A 17,086-nucleotide genomic window follows, 5' to 3' on the forward strand; every position below is an offset into this window, starting at 1 on the left:
CAAGAAGCACAGAGGCTGAGAAGGAGGGTCAGAGACAGAGGCCCCAAGAACACACACTTCAGAGGTGAGCAGAGAACAAGGTCCTTATGGGAAAACATTTCAAAGGAACAGACAGGGAATTATGAGGACCAAGAGACTGGTGTCACTGAGACAAGGAAAAAGTAAGTAGGAAAGCTTGAACAGTGTCTGGGAAGTTTCACTATTAGCAATGCCCTGCTGATTTAGCAAGGGCACAGAATCAGTATGGGTAGAATGGGCAGGAAATCAAGTAGATTCACGAGTATAGATTAGGTTTTCTAGAAATTTGGCTATGAAAAAAGAACAGAAGCTAACGGTAGACATACATCGAGAGGTTACATATTTTTTAATGTAAGTGTGGTCATGTTTACACCAGTTACCCAGACCTTTCCAGGGATTCAACAGATCTTTCTAGGCATTAAAATTCTGACCAAAATTCTGACCAGAAAGGAAACAGCTCCATCTCATACCCGATTTCTTGCTGGACACAAGGATTTTTCCACTCCTGCCCTTCCAGGATGTTGGTTCACAAGCTCTTTGGAAGCTTCGTAGGTATGATCTGAAACCTGCCCCTTAGGGCCAGGAGAGACTGAGGAAAGAGGCAGGCCAGCCCAGGTTGCTAAGGGCACTTTTAATAAGCAAGGGAACTTACATACAAGGCTCGCCTTGGGTGGCCACAAGATGAATAGATCTCCACAGGCACCTGCCAAATTTTAAGCTTATACGGAGGCCTTAACTGAATTTGGTCACGCACACAGTCCAGATGGCCTTGACGCCGCCACACTGTCTCCAGGCTGTGTCCTTGGGGCAGCCCCTAGGAGTGGGGAAGGCAGGCAGCACCCCCATTCCAAGGTCAGGGGAGGGGTGAGGAGCCTCCCGGGGCTGAGGCCCAGCTCACAGGTTGTCGGCAGTCACGTCCTCTCCAGATGTTCTTTCCTCTCTGAAATCCTGGTCTCTTCTTCCAGTAATGCTTTACTATCTCTGACAAACAAAACATACCTGAAACTTCCATGTATGTATTGAGTGTCTACCATGGTACTTTTCTAAGCACTTTGTGCATTTTAACTCATTTTCCTCATACAAATGCCACGGCATCAGTGAAAAACTAGACTGCCACACTCAAACTTTCTCTTTGAAATTATACAATGGAAAGTGTGGCACGGCAGGAACGTTTCACACCAGCATCACGCAGAACATGGCTCCAGTCTTGGCTCAGCTATTTGATCCTTCAGGACCTTCATCATTCCTTCACCTATAAAGTGGTGATAAACATATTGAACCTAGAGTTGCCTGAGCGAGGATCCAATGAGATCCCAAGCCAGTGCTCAGTGCACTCAGGGCTCCATAGAGCTGCGCTGTACTGTCCTGCACGCCGACAAACAAAGCAACGGTGGCCATGGAAACAGGAAAAATCATGTATTTCAAATGCTACTCTTTGTTTTAGTCCATCCACTACTTACGAGGGACAGAGCTGAAACATGAAGAGCACACAGGCTATTTTAATTATCAGCTAATAAAATTCTGTATGAAATGCATTATGTTACAAGAAATAACCTATGGGAAGTATATAAAATGGACCAATATTATTTGGTACTTCTGATATGTCCATTAACCTCAGTTTAATTATTCGCCTTCCAAGCACAAAATTAAAAGATGGCAAGCTATTTACAAGACGACGTAATTTTGTTATCAGGTTGACATTCTGAGCACCATCTTCCTCAGCTCAGCTGTTTTCTCTTCTATTTTAGCGGAACAGTCTTCTGCTGCCTTTTCGATGCCTTCATGGTATTTCTCCAAAGCAGCTTTCAAATTTAGAAATATTTCCTAAGTGGAAAATGAAACAGAGTAAGTATTCTATGCAACAACCAAAACTAAAAATGAGTTAACAAGAATTCCAACGGTCTTATCCATATTAATATTTTAAAGCATAAACTATCTTATGTGCATGCCCACACACATATGTGCTCACTCTTATTAAAAATTCATTCTGCAAACTGTAGACACAGGAAGTCTGCTACTTAGAACAAAGTAGAGGCATGTAGCAGCAGCTTGGATCCAAGACATTAAGGATGTATTTCTAATTATCAAGGAAAAACGTTTATGTTGGATCTTCTCCTATTTACCAGGGAAATACCTAGGTTACTATGAACAGCTTTAACCCCTACATCTGACCCTGATCATCATTTAAAAGACATCTAAACACATTTAAGAAGTTACCTACAGGATGGAAAACACACTAATACCTTTTAGTTTTAATAAACTGATCTGGCATTCTACTATGAGCAATAATGAGTATCCATATAAGCCTATATGAATGTGCTAAAAACAAAGAAAAAATGAAGAATAATTTTTAAATATTAAATAAAATGATAAAAGAAACCAGTTAGCCTGCATACATTTTCTTGTATCTCATACTTATCAAATGTAATTTGGATCCTCTTTGTTATTCTTTTTCTTGAACAGAACAATTCCCAAGCACTGATATAAAAAAGTGGTATTCTGAAATGCTGTTAAACGTTTTCCCACGGAAATAAAACAGCAATCTTCTTCCAACGGGAGGAAAAAAGCAGGACAAGGGTAAAATGTTCTCAATTTTAAGTGTCCCAGCTATTTGATTTTTCTTACACTTATAGTCTGGCTACTGTTTATCTCAGTTTAAATTTTGTGTACATACTGACTTTGAACAAATTATATAATTATAATTTAATACGGGACAATTCATGGTGTTCCAAAAAAGAACACCATTTCCAAAATTGTGCTACCTATGCAAGTTGGAGGATTATTGCTCTAAATTAAATGCATTTAAATAGTTGTTAAAGGCTAAACACTTTCCAAAAATCCAAACATAGATAGTTATGAAATCTTAATGCAAAAATTAAAGAGTGTATTTAGATTTCCAAGACCTAATCAGACATCAGATCACTACAACTATGATGGAATACAAATAATTAAGAAAACAAATCAAAAATTTTTGAAAGCTTTATTTCTTAATCTTTATAGGAAAAACAAGGTGAATTAATTGCTACCTGTGCAACACCACTTTTTAAAAATCACACATAATCACAATTAACTTCCTAGTTCCACAGGACTATTTATTCATAATAAAAAAAAGCTGAATAAATTTGGTAGTAAGATATGACTCATAAGAAGCCATTAAAACTAAGTACAGCTAAATACAGATATACAATCTGTATATCTGAATGGACCATTTCAATACCCTCAAAGAATTCGGTTTCTCTTGAGAACAAATACACTCTCCAGGGGGAACCAGTCCTGCAGCTGGAGTCACAATAAATGAGTGGAACATTAAAGCCCAATTCCAGTGCACATCAACAGAAGCAAACATTTGAAGTTCTGAGCCAACCATTACAGGACATTAATGACAACAGATCACAGCCCTCACAGATGCTCCCTATTTTAGTTTCCAAGTAAACTCTGTATGCAAGAGGAACTTTATACAATTAATGCACATACGATCCACATAATAAATAAGTCTTACTGTGATGTCTTCACGGAAGCTAAGTATTCTTAAATTCAATATCTAGCTCTGTGGTGTCAAACACAGAGTAACCACTAGATACATGTGGCTATTTAAATTGACATCTAAATAACTACAAGTTTCTCAGGTGCATTAGCCACCCTTCAAGTACCCAACAGCCTTATGTACCTAATGGCTACTGTACTGAATGGTACAGATGAGCATTCCCATTAATTCAAAAAGTTCTACTGGACGGCACTGGGCTAGGTAATTATCCTTTTAAATCAGAGAAATCTAAGATTACATAACATCCATGGAGTTTCATAGCCATTTATCCAACAATTGGGTATTAATTCATTAACCAAATACATTACTGAGCACCTCCCCAAGAACTACCACAGATAGCACATTAGTGCATTGGGAGATGCAACTATGCTTTTTATCCTCAAGAAACATATAATTCAGACCAGATGGGATACTGAGTACTTGAAATATGGTGAGTACATATGAGGAACTAAAATTTTTATTTCATTTCACTGTAATTAATTTAAATTTAAATGTAAATAGCTACATGTTGTTAGTGGCTTCCACACTGGAGAGCACAGATCAAAATTATATGTAATAGACTAAAAGTGCTATAGTAACTGAGAGGAGATAAATGAAAGATATATGAAAGAAGTCAGTGAAAATTATATGGAAAATATTCTAGTAAACCTTAAATGCAAATGATTAACTTAGATACCAAACCTTACAAGTCCTAGAAGTCAGGGATCACGCCCCCCCTGGTTCACAACTTATTCCCCAATCAAGTGTAATGCCTGGTACCTTGCAGGTGCATGAGCCATTTGTTGAATGACTGACTGAATGAATAAACTACAAGAAAACAGGGACCTTAAAGCAGAACAGCAGTGATATTTTTAGCACCATTAATTTGGCAGTACTTAATATTCAGGGCAGATTTTATACACAGAATCTTAAGGAAGAACTTTAACAAATTTTGCTGAAATCCATGAGTATTATAAAATTATGTTGATAGAAACATGAATGGAAAGGGTTTGTTATGAACAGTATCAGTGAGTTTTAAAAAACTGTAACATTAATATGGTGATTGCCTGGATATCAGGATGGTCTACAGTCTAAAATTTCAATTCTTTGTGACAGGAAATGATAATGCCTTTAAAGAACATAAAGAAAGAAAAAAAAAGAGAAAGAGAGACAGAGGGGGAAGGAGAGAGAAAGTGAAGAAGAGGAAATGCGGGGAGATGTTGGCTGTCGTTTCAACGCTACTCTTGTGCTAAGCCAGCCCACTGAAAATAGCCGGCAGGTAGTTAAAAAAGAGTGAGTGGACTTGAGGTGAGTGGACGGAACAGGAAACACAGATTTTTGCAAGTTATCTAAATAAAGGTGTTAACTGAAACTAGAGGAAATGAAGTATCCATGGGACAGAATATCTAATGACAAAGGGATACGATGATCACAGGACCCAAACAGTTGCACAGAGAACGTGTGTCAGCGCTAACACGTGCTGCTCCCCTTTGCACAGAGGACGACCATGAGGCATGCTGAGGAGAGAGTCCTTTGGCCAAATGTACCTTGATTTGCGGCAGGACCCAGCGACTCCTCCACGCTGTTGTGGGACACGTGGACATCACAGTGTAGACTGGGTAGAGGTCAGAACAACTGCGCAAGTTGAACAACTGTATCCAACGTTTTGATCAAAAGTTCTGTGCCTCTCCGAAGGAAGAGATGGAGCAAAGGGCCCAACTCTACTCAACATTTTTATCTTGGGGAAAAGGGCCTGCTCATCAAGTTTGCAAGTGACACTAGCCATGAGAAATAGTCAATGTGAATGATACATATTTTACACTCAACCTTGCTATTTTGAAATCTGTGTTGAAATAAGATGAAACCTAAAAGTAATAATAGTAAAATCCTGATTTAAAGGTTCAAATAATGGCTGCATTAAAGCATGATGGAAAAAAAAGTTTTTGAAGTATAATTGATGAAAAAATTTTTTAGCTTGACAAAATTGCATGTGAAAAAGATAGGGGTCTTATAATTGATCACAAGCTTAACATGAGTCAAGCACAGTATTGCTGCTCAAAGTCCAACCTAATATTATGCTTCATTAACAGAAGCATTGTCCTCTGGGGCCAGTCACACCATTATTTGAAAGACTATGTTTAGTACTGGGCTCTACACTTTGAACAGAATGATGACAAGAAAGAAACAGTACAGGATAGTAAAGACTGAAAATTGAGCTACATATACATATGGCTGGAAAACTGGGGCTAATTAACCCGGATGAGAAGGCTGTAAGAATCCATGATCATTACCCTCAGATGTCTAAAGTGTCATTAAGTACAGGAGGGTATAGATTTGCTCCAGAGAGAAGATCTTAGTTCACTAGAGTATAGAAATGAGTATTTTGAACTCAAAATAAGAAATGACATCTTAGCAACTAAAGCTGTCCTAGTAGAACAGCTGGGGTAGTTATAGCTCTATAATGTTGAAAACAATGAAACAGAATATACCAGCGGTTCTCAAAAGCTGTGTTAAAAAACCCAGGTTCATGAGCCCCACTGCTGGCGATCTGAACTCAATATATTTCGGTGGGGGTTTGTTCACTTTTCAATTCTTTGTTGAATTCTGCTATACAGCCAGTTTTAAGAAACACCATGTTAGATAACCCTGCAATTGTACAAATATTTATGAAAAGCATACCACATATATGGCACTATTCTGGGCATGGTTGATATGACATATTGAGGTAAAAAATACATGATTGTTATTATTGAGAAATTAAAATGTTACTCATGAGATATACATGCACACAAATTAGTAGCAATACATGACTGATGGACAAGGAGTGCTTACATTAGTAACTGGTTCATCAACTGTACTGGGCCATCTGATAACAAATAAGTATCTGTTCACTTGATTTGGTTAAAAAGTAGGATCACAGACCTTCCTAAGGTCTTTCTCACCCCATTCTACAGATAAACAGAGGACCAAGGACTGGGCCTTTGTGACTATCCGTTAAGGGGCAGGAAAAAGAACAGCAAGAAAAGAAAAACATCAGGACAGTGTAGTTGGTAGACCATGGAAGGGGAAGCGTAAGCCACTTTTTCTTTCTTTCCTTTTAAAGCAGCCTTGAGGTAATCCTCAGGATGTACATATACACTGACAAGCGTGTGCTAACAATCCAGGCTTCCGGGGAGATGAGGGCCCCAAGAACAGGCGAGGGGATTGTCTGCCATGGCTCCTTTAGCGTCAGGAATCCTTGCAGATGGGATGTGGATGGCGGAAGACAGTGACAGCAAGTTCCTAAGTATTTTTCAGGTATCAGGGGTTTAGGTAACCTTGATGGAAGGTGTCAGGACAGACAGGGTGAAGAAGAATGAGGGGAAAAAAGAAGAGGCCAAGGAATTTTACATACCAGAGGGCTATTTTTAGTGACTTCTAGTAGAGTAGTTTGGAACACTCCTGAGGACATAGGTCAAACTCCAAAAATTAAGGAGAGAATGAGATGTAACAAATGTACCAGGAATAGACTACTGCTTTCAGACATGAACAGAAAAGGTCAGAAATAGGTCAACAATTTATGCTTGGCACTGTACTGACAGTATGGAAGATAAAAACGTAGATGACAAGATGTCTGACCTCATTAAACTTAGAACTATTTATGAAACGATAAAATAAATACACTCAAACAAGCAAAGAATAAATAATTTCAGGTAATTAGAATAAAGATATTAAAAGTCTCCTAACACACAGGGACCAATCTAAGCTATTTGTTTCAGGTAACAACTCAAACACATTTAATACTGATGATTAAGAAATACTTTTTCAAGAACCTTTTATTAGAAAAAGAAATGCAGGAACTTTTTAGAGGAGATTACTTAAAATCACTTTCCCCGGTTCCTTTTATCAAAAAAATCAGCATCTTTATGAGCACTCACTCTCACTGCAAAGCATGATATTTTGCCACGTGTGGTCAGGGGAAAAAGGCAGGTAAGAAAAAAGGTACGAAGGAGACAAAGCTGCACAATTACAAGGGTAATGGAAACGGTGCAAAAGTGGAAATAAAAGCCAAGGAACTGAGGTCAGTCTCCACTCCAGAGAACAGACAAAATCTTCAAAATGAGGCCGACCATCTGACACCTCACCCAGGCAGGTGTATCTGCAAAGAATTTCTAATGAACAGACTCACCTGGGACTTCAGTTTCTCCCTTTCAGTGGCATCTTTTAGTTGCTGAATTCCAAACTTAATTTTTTGGATTTCTTGATTAATTGTGGTTACTCGTTCATAGACAGCACCTCTTTTTTCTTGAACTTTATTGCAGTCTCTAAAGGAACATGGAGACGGCTAAATCATAATTCCTCCCAAGCACATAAAAAGGCAAACATTTAACTCTAACTTTCATTCCAAAGTGATCCCGGGTATTTGTGTAACAAACCTAAAACTCCTCTCAAGACATAAAAGCAGACGGAGGAGAGCCCAGCGTGGTGCTGTGCTCGTGCCACGGCCCATGGCGGGCTCGCCCATCCCAAACCTGCTGTTTAAGATGAGGATTCCAAGTTACATTTCTCCAGTTGTGCGCACTCATGTACTGCCCGGTGGGAACGCGAATCAGTACAACTGCTCGGCAAGGCAGTTTGGCAGCAAATCTAAAATGCGCAGGTTCTGCCCTTTTTCTTCATCTGCATTATGAAGAGCAAAGGCAGTCCTCAGAGGATCCCTAATACTGTTAGAGACTGAGTTCCAGACATCTCATACACTGCCCGAAGTATTCATTCTAAAACCACATTCTCAGACCTGATGAGAAGACGACTACCAATGAAATGCCACAACAAAACACCTAGCAAACACTCTCACCTGAAGAAAAAGAAAGATTTTTTTCTCAAAGCATGGATGCCACAATGTTACAGAGCACTTGGACCAGAAGATGGGCCAGGTGATTCCCTCCAGTGCAACCCAGAGCACTGTCCGAGAGAGCGGGCGCTCAGGGGCAGCGCCAGAGCCCTCTTCCAGAGCCATGCAAAGGACGTGCAACTGCAGCATCTAGGAAAGAAACTAGTACCTGGGACATCCGTCTCTAAATCTAGACACAGCATTGTAAGATTCATAAATAACTTGTCTGTTTTAGACACCTAAAGGTGGAATGCCTTTTTGAAATTTCAGTTTGGAATCTTAGGGAAAAAACGGACTAGCTTCTCTGAGTTTGCGTGGGATACACTGAACGGAACACAGCTTCCTACTCGATCACTGTGCGTTTGTACTGCTTGACATCCTCATGCTTCTTATTTATTTTGAATTGCGTTGCGGCAAGTTTTTCCTTCTTCACAACCATCAGTCTTCTGAACGAACTTTCTTCAGTCTTCAGTTTCTTCAATTCTGACTCATCACTCTCAATTTGGTCCTCCAAGTTCAGGCTCTATTTTACGAGAAGTATTTAAACACAATACAACCAATTAGGAATGAACTACTTCCTAGGATAAAGTAAAATAAAATACAATTTTAAAATGCAAAACTCCTTAAACCCAAAAGCCCAATAGAAGAACACAGCAAAGGAATATAGTCAATGATACTGTAACAGCACTGCATGCTGACAGACAGAAACTATATTTATCATGGTGAATATTTCATAATGTATGTAATTGTCAAATCAGTACGTTGTACACCTGAAACCAACATAATCTCAACGACATTTCAATATAAAAGTTCTAAAAATGCACAAAAAGAATGCAGACTGAGTAAAGCAGACAGCTGGAAGGCAGTAGGGACATAGAAAGAACAAGACACCTAGAGGGGTGCTTTCATGTCATTTTATCATCAAAATTGGAACAGACGTATATACTGTAAGATTAGCCAAGAGGCTAAACTGCAGGAGCTAGGGTCTGAACTAAGGTCGGAGGAATAAGGAGAAAAGGATGGACCTAGGAACAATTAAAAGCAGTGGATCTAATCTTTCTTGCTGACTCTTGACAGCAGACCAGGGTATATGGTTGGGAAAGAATATCTCAGGCAATCTTATCTTCTAACCCCCACTTCCCTCAAAAAAGAAGTATTTTATCAAATCCAGTGTTAGTGATCCTGGGGACAGTGTGGATTAGGGTGGTGGAGTTAAGAAGTAAAGAAGGACTTTCAAGCCGCTAGCCCAGGAAACTTCAGTAACACTGCACTGGCTCTCTCCACCTTCAGGGCAGGGACAATGTCGGAGACTGCAATCCTCTGCATAGATCGCAGGTAAAGGGTCAGGCAAGTTAGGACTCTATGCTTACTGATTAGAAGATCATTTCTGTTAAAAAAAAGTTTAAAATTCCATTACTCTTTTCCAAAACACACATGGCTGTTTGTTAATTTATTATTCATTTCATCAGAAGATTAAAATGGGTCTTTCTACTGCTATGTTTAGAAAGAAAAGTGTTTTGTTCCTCGGCATACACATCTATTATAGTCTAGAATGTTCCCACTTTTCTTTAGGTTAAGTAGTAACAAAAAGTAAAAACAAATCCAAGGAACTATAGTATACTATTACACAATAAAGACTTAAAAAGTCCACAGAATACAAACCTCCTTTAAGATACTGGTTAATTTCTCCCTGTTGTCCGCAAGGTCCTGTATTTTCTTTTGGTACAGCTGTACCTCCAGCTGACATGAAGGCAGGCAGTCCACTGAGTCACGATAGATTTCATACTTTTCCATCACTTCTTGCTTTGAAAGAAAGAAACAAGTCTGATATTCCTTTATGAAACTGCAGTAATGTTAATTTGTTTGCTCTTAAATAATTCTCATGCTTAGTACTAAAAGCTTAGGAGCAGAGAACAATCACATTTCTAGGTCAGTAACAAAGTACTATTACTAATGTGTTTAAGCATATAATTATGGTTCTTAATTGCCAAATATCCTTGAACAAAGGAAAACTGCCACAATTTTACTATATCAGTTATTGAAATACCTTCCAAATGTTATTTGTGATAATTTTCAGAGTTTATTTCTAATATCCAAACTACTCTAATTACTCCTGGACAATAACAGTATTACCAACAATAATCTTCATATTCATTTGTAGAACTACTGCACTACACCTAATTCTTTTACAAGGATTAATTCCTCTTCTAAAATCAGAAAATGAACACATTTACCACAACCACTGTAACAATAGACTTCTTTCCTTTTCCAGCAGCCAGTCTGTCCTCCCATATTATTAACCAGTTGGATTTTGTCTTCAGTGAAATGCTTACTCATATAATTGCCCATTTTTCTTTTGTCTTTTTCTTATTAGCTGGTAAATACCCTTTGCATCTCTGCATATCATAGACAAAATCCCTTTACTGGTCATATACACTATAAATATGCCCCATAGCTCTTCTTTTCTATAGCTTTTGGGCTTCCAATCGTAATTTTAAAAATATATCCCAGTTCAAGATTATACAAATGTTCTCCTAAAATTTAAAAATTCACCCTGGAATTTTTAAATTTTAAATTATCCATTTTAACCCATACAAAATTTAATTTTGTAGGTAGTGCCAAGTGTAGACCCAACTCCTTTTTCTTGTAGGTGAGTGAATAGCCAACTGAACCAGGCCTGTGTATTGAATAGGCCATTCTTTCCTCATCAATACCCTGATCTATTTCCGGCTCTCACTTCTGTTCTGGTAATCTCTGTCTATTCCTGTGTGATAATTCTTAATTATCAGGAATGACTTGAATAACAAATTCAGATAAACCAAAAATGCTTTTTTAATGGATAGTTTAAAAACCTGGCATCATAAAGCGTGCCAAATTGTCTACTCACTTCCAGTGTTGTCCCACCTCACCTCCATCCATCTCCCCTAACCTACCATCTTTTCAAACACAAATCATAACATGTTCCACCATCCCCCTTTTACACTAATCAGTGGTGTGTCTTTCTCTTAAGGTAAAATCCAGCACCCTGAATAATCTGCCTGTTGCTTATTTTTCTATCGTCATCTCATGCCATTCTCCTTCTTAGGCATCATGCTTTGCTCTTTGAACATACCTTGCTCCCAACTACCTCTAAGAATTTACACATCCCGTTCCCTCTTTGTCAAATACGCTTCAACATACAAACTTACTAGGATAACCTTTATTCATCCTTCAAATACCAGCATAAATTTCTACTCCCTCCCCACCTCCAACGCAGATTTCCACAATACTAAATCGGCTACCCTCATTACATTATTACAAAGCACCTATACCTGTTTCTCTATTTGATGCTTTTTAAAATAAACTTTCTTTTTGTGAGCAGGTTTTAAGTTCAAAGCAACACTCAGTAGAAGGTACAGAGATTTCTGATATACTTCCTACCCGCCACACATGCAAAGGCTTACTTTTTCATTATACATGCTATAATTTGTAATTATATAATTGATAACAAAATTATCTAGTAACTTTTCTGCCTTGTAATAAAGTAAGTAAGTCTCAAAAAGACAGGTATTTGTTTTGATCACCAAGGGTAATCTCAAAACTCTGTGGCATAAATAACAAATGTCTTGAATTATACATCTTTTCCTTACACTGACTTTAGAGATTACAAACTAGAGACAAAGGCAAAAAGCTTCAGCGGAAATGAAATAAAAATCAACTGGCAAAGAGAAAATTAACACATGATTAAACAAGAGTTGCGAAAAAGAAAAAGAAGCATTAAAATAAAAAGAAAATTCACCCTGGAATTCTTAAGTTTCTGGACTGTGTTTTTCATTTTTTCTTTGTAATTCTTAAGCTTCTCTGGAGAATCCACAATTTTTGCTTTCAAATTCTCTTGTACTTCTTTCAAAGAAACTACTGACAATTTTAGTTCATTCTGTTGAGAAAAAAATTTTATGTATTAGATATAATAAAAGAAATCGGTCATTTACCACTACAATAATGGAAAAGAACAAAGAAACGGGGTCCAAGTTTGTTGTAGTGGGGGGTAAAATTAAACATGACATCGCTCCCCTGCTTTATGGCTCACTGTCCCCAGACCTAAGCCAGGCCCCAGGGACGCGCCCAGGCCTTGCAGTATGCGCTCTGACTCGCCCCTCCTGTGTCATATTCTGCCAGTTGCCTGCTATTACCTACATTCTGGTAATACTAGTCTTATGTTCCCACAATTATATGTGATGTCTCTTTGATTGATATGGTCCCCTGAATATCATCTCCCCACCTCTGCACGGCCTGTGCGTTTCTATTAATCCTTGAAATCTGCTCCTACTTCCTCTAGATTCCTTCTATAAACAGTATAATGGACATGCAACACTATAACTGTGTATTTTATATGTGTTTGTGAATTGACTGAGCAACTTGGGGTTGTGAAAATCTATCTTTGTTTCTCCCAGAATCCAAACAAAGTAATAGTACTGAGAAGGTGCTCAATATGTGCTTGCTGAATTAAAGCAAATTTATTTCTCCTGTATTTCAAACCATGTGGGCAATTGAGGTGAAGAGTATCTGACAATTCTCTTAAAACTTTTCTGTAAGTCTAAAATTATATAAAATGAAAATATTCATATGAATGAACTTCCTTCCCAAATATTAGTTAAATTATGTTTACATTGTTCGGGGACACTCGAACTAACATGGAAAGATTTCCAAGAAATACTAAGTGAAGGAATCAATTCACAGATCAACATATAACAAACCCATTTCTATGAAAACAGAGCAACAAAATACCAATAAATAACAATGTACTTCTATATATGTGCATGCAATGTTACAGAAAAAAGGGCTAGAAGGGTGTAACCTCTAGGTAAAATGGGCCAAAAGCTTTTCATGTTTGTCTCTTGTCTCTATTTTTATACACACACACATATATCTCATATAATATACATATATATTTGATAATATGTATGACATATAATGTGTCATTTGGGCATTTTGTAACAGGAATATATTAGTGTATGTTTAGTATAAATGGGCTAAATTTTAACTAAAAAAAAAGCATTTGACCCACTAACAGAGACCAAAACTCGATGTTTAAAATCTATTTTTTACGGTTATTTTATTCTTAAAAGTTCAGCAAGTCATCACACTATCTACTCCTTATTGCTCTACAAAAATAGAGATCATTTTCCTTACAAATAACACTGATTTTCATCACTATTTTCCCTTTATAAAAAGCATATAATTACAAAATGTTTTTAGATTTAAATTAAAATGGAATAGAAAGAAATGAATAATAAAATTGAACCTCAGTTAACAATAATCAGATGAAAGCATTTGCCAACAAAGAGTGATAGAAAAACAAAGGGCATATTTGACCGAAGCACATTTCTGATGCATCTAAAATAGAAATGTTAAAATAATACGTAAACCATAAAAGCACAGTGAGAAAATGTGGGATTAAAAGATGAGAAATGGAGCGCTCCAAAATCTTACGACTATAGACTATCTACGGTTAAAAGAACATATGGGATGTGAACAGATCCCAGAAATGGGTTGCTTTAATTTGTCTGATTTCTCAGACTGTTCAAGTACAGTTGGACAATATCCATCATATCATAGACTAATTTTCCCAAATGCCTAGGGTGCCTAAATGGTTTTCTTGGCTTCACTGGAGATGGATGGTAATTATAGATTTGCTTTGTTTATGTCACCGTATTCCTATTATGTTAATATGTGTGTGCAAGTTAGTTAGTAGTTTAAAACCTATACATGCTTAAGGTACTCTACAAGAAGATATGTCAAAGAAATAATCAATCCTCCCATGTTTTCTTCCATCTGCTACCTCTATAGCTTTTCTTCTTCCTTCCTAATTACAACCCTTAAATAGAATTCGTGCCTCATATCGAATTTACGGAGTATCATAATTCCTCCAGGTGGTAAAGATACCTCGAGACAAGTGCTGGACATAGAAGCCACAGGGCATAAATCTGCAAAGAAGTAAAAAGCTAACCTTTTCAAACAATACGGCTTCTCTCTCACTTACCAACTTTACATTTCCCTGTATGGCCCCGGAAGATGACTGGTTAGCCAGAGACGGGTAAGATTCCTCAAGGGAGGAACAACCTAAGACAGGCACAGTCGCAGGGGGGCCATCAGGTGAGAAATTGGGGATCAACAGAGGTGAGGCTTAGAACCTCACCCCCCCTGTTTTGAGAGAAATCTGCATCCGTGGATGTTTTAAGGCCCTTGTCTAGCTCAGATTAACACATAGTCTACAGGCACACACCTGATCATCTACAATTGCTCTCTTACAACACTAAACTATGTTTTCTACCTTTATCTTGCATCTACCTACCACTTCAGCAGTTTATTAAAAATAAAAATAATAATAATAATAAAGGGAGAAATGTGGGATCCACATATAAATCAAGTATAAAAATCAAACGAATATTCATAGTTGACCTGATTGTTTATAGTTCATAATGCGTGATCAAAACCGAAAGTTTCTGTGATGACTGGCCTTGTACTGCTCACCATGTAAGAATTTATTCACTATGTAAGAATTCGTTCACCGTGTAAGAACTTGTTCGTTATGCTTCAGAAGATTGGAGACTGACGAGAACTAGGCTTGAGATGGATTAATGATTGTGCATTGAGCATTCACCCCCGTACACAGAATTTTATTGTTGTTAACAACTATTTGATCAATAAATATGAGAGATGCCCTCTCAAAAAAGAAAAAAAAAGAGAAATGGGACAGGCTTTTTTATGTACAGAATTAAAGCCAAAATACATAAAGATCATTTCTGTCAATTTTATCACCTAAGAACCTGAGCTTTCTAATAGGAAAAAATTATGAATTTAAAAGACAAAGAGAGAGTTAATGTCCTTAATTTACGGAGTTTCCTAAAAAAAAATGAAATACGCAAGGAACACAGATGTTTACAAAATTTGAAATTGCAACAAATCATTGAATAAAATGGTCAATATCACTAAGAATCAAAAAAATCAAAATTCAAATGAGGGCTTTTTCTGCCGGTAAGAGTGACAAAGAAAACAATCTAAGAACATCCAATTCTGGCAAAAGTATAAAGGAATACTCCTTATTCTATTAGTAGGAATGTAAACTTACTACCTTTTTAGAAGTCAGTTTGGCAAGGTGGGTCAGTTTTAAACGTCTGCCCTTTAACCCAGAAGTCCTACATTTAGAAATTTATTCTAAGATAAAAAGCAGACTGGGGCAAAAAAAATTATGAATGTGTATAGGCGTGGAGCATACAGAAGCTACTTTTCACAGCAAAACAATGTGAATACCTACCAATAGGACAGCAAAGGAATCCCCATTACAGTACACACAGTGAATGGCCACACGCACCATTAAAATAATGAAGATCTATATTGATGTGTAACTATTTACACTACATTAAGTGAAAAGCAGATTTGAGACATGTAGAGTGCAATATCACATACACAGAAACATTTACATAAAGAAATATAATCTATGATACACATCAGATTGTGTGGTGACCTTTCAGAAGATTTTCATTTTTGTCATGTATTTCTGTGCTTCCATGTTTTTTAAAACAACAGTCAACTATTATATTAAAACAAAAGAAAGTTAAATTAGTTCAGTTTAAGAAAAGGGAGAAACATTTGACTATAGTAACACAAACAGTTAAAACACTCCTACCCACAAAACAGTCAAACCTTAAATGCTACTTAAAAAAGATGCTTACCAAACGTTTGGTTTTCTCTGAAATATCGGACTTCTTTTGAGAATTCCCCTCTTGCAGCACTACCTTAAAAAAAAAAAAACAGCAAACTGTTTTATAATTATTCAAAACAGATTTAAATTTAGTCACTTAATGCTTTCCCATAAAATAAATGGATTAGACTAGGTCCACTCAAATTTTGTTTGTGGTGCCCCTAAGCCAAAGGAAATACCTAACAGTTCCTTTATCAAATATCTAAACCAAATACCTGCACAAATATTTATGTTCTAACATCTCAGCAGCCCTCTGAAAAAAGCAATACCTACAAATTTAAAGAAAAAATAATACTTTTGTTTTATTCTTAAATAACTACAACTACTTCCAAATTGGATGTGTGTTCCTGCTGGGCACTGCACAAGTTACACACCCAGATGCCACAACAGACACAAACATTCTCATCTTCTGTTCCATCATGATTTTGACGAAATACTTGCTTTTTCAAGACCCCACATTTCACAAAGATATGAAAGGAGGGCAAATGTGAGTTATTTGAAACTACTGTAAACTACCTTGAGCTAGTACTTCAAGCATGTGTGACAGATGCTGAATACTGATGTTTCCCTTGAAAATACAAGACACCCTGCATGTCCTGTGAAGGTCTGCTGCAGTGTCTGGGGTGTCTCGGTGTGGTTTTGGAAGAGCAGGACTGGACACAGGAAAACCCTCTATGTTCCAGTCAGCAAGACAGCATATAACTTTGATAACACAAATAAACAGTCATGGTTTGACATGGGTAACATGAGTATATATCCATTAAAAATGGCACAAATGGGCACAGCAACAGATCCTATTTCTTTAGTAAGTGAACATTATGTGCTCTTACCCCTCCATATCTACACAAAAAAATGTTTTAATTTTAAGGTGTCTAGCGCTGAAATTTAATAAAGGGGAACCTCACTAAAATGGAGTCAGGAAGCCAGAAGG

At 37.2% G+C, this 17,086-nt stretch overlaps 1 protein-coding gene across 4 annotated transcripts in view; it reads right to left on the reverse strand.

Annotated features, from left to right (window-relative positions):
- Window positions 1-348: 348 nt before the first annotated feature.
- NUF2 (NUF2 component of NDC80 kinetochore complex) overlaps window positions 349-17,086 on the reverse strand; it is a 37,543-nt gene continuing 20,805 nt past the window's right edge. For all 4 annotated transcript variants that reach the window (XM_073221490.1, XM_037023969.2, XM_037023968.2 and 1 more), the window contains 6 exons: window positions 16,127-16,189; window positions 12,190-12,327; window positions 10,074-10,214; window positions 8,759-8,934; window positions 7,710-7,845; window positions 349-1,842 (listed from right to left, as the gene is read on the reverse strand). In XM_073221490.1, the coding sequence (XP_073077591.1) occupies window positions 1,708-1,842; window positions 7,710-7,845; window positions 8,759-8,934; window positions 10,074-10,214; window positions 12,190-12,327; window positions 16,127-16,189 (789 nt within the window). In that variant the 3' untranslated portion in view covers window positions 349-1,707. The remainder of the gene's footprint in view (window positions 1,843-7,709; window positions 7,846-8,758; window positions 8,935-10,073; window positions 10,215-12,189; window positions 12,328-16,126; window positions 16,190-17,086) is intronic.

The sequence above is a fragment of the Manis javanica genome, chromosome 14, assembly GCF_040802235.1.
Source record: "Manis javanica isolate MJ-LG chromosome 14, MJ_LKY, whole genome shotgun sequence".
Lineage (NCBI taxonomy): Eukaryota > Metazoa > Chordata > Mammalia > Pholidota > Manidae > Manis > Manis javanica.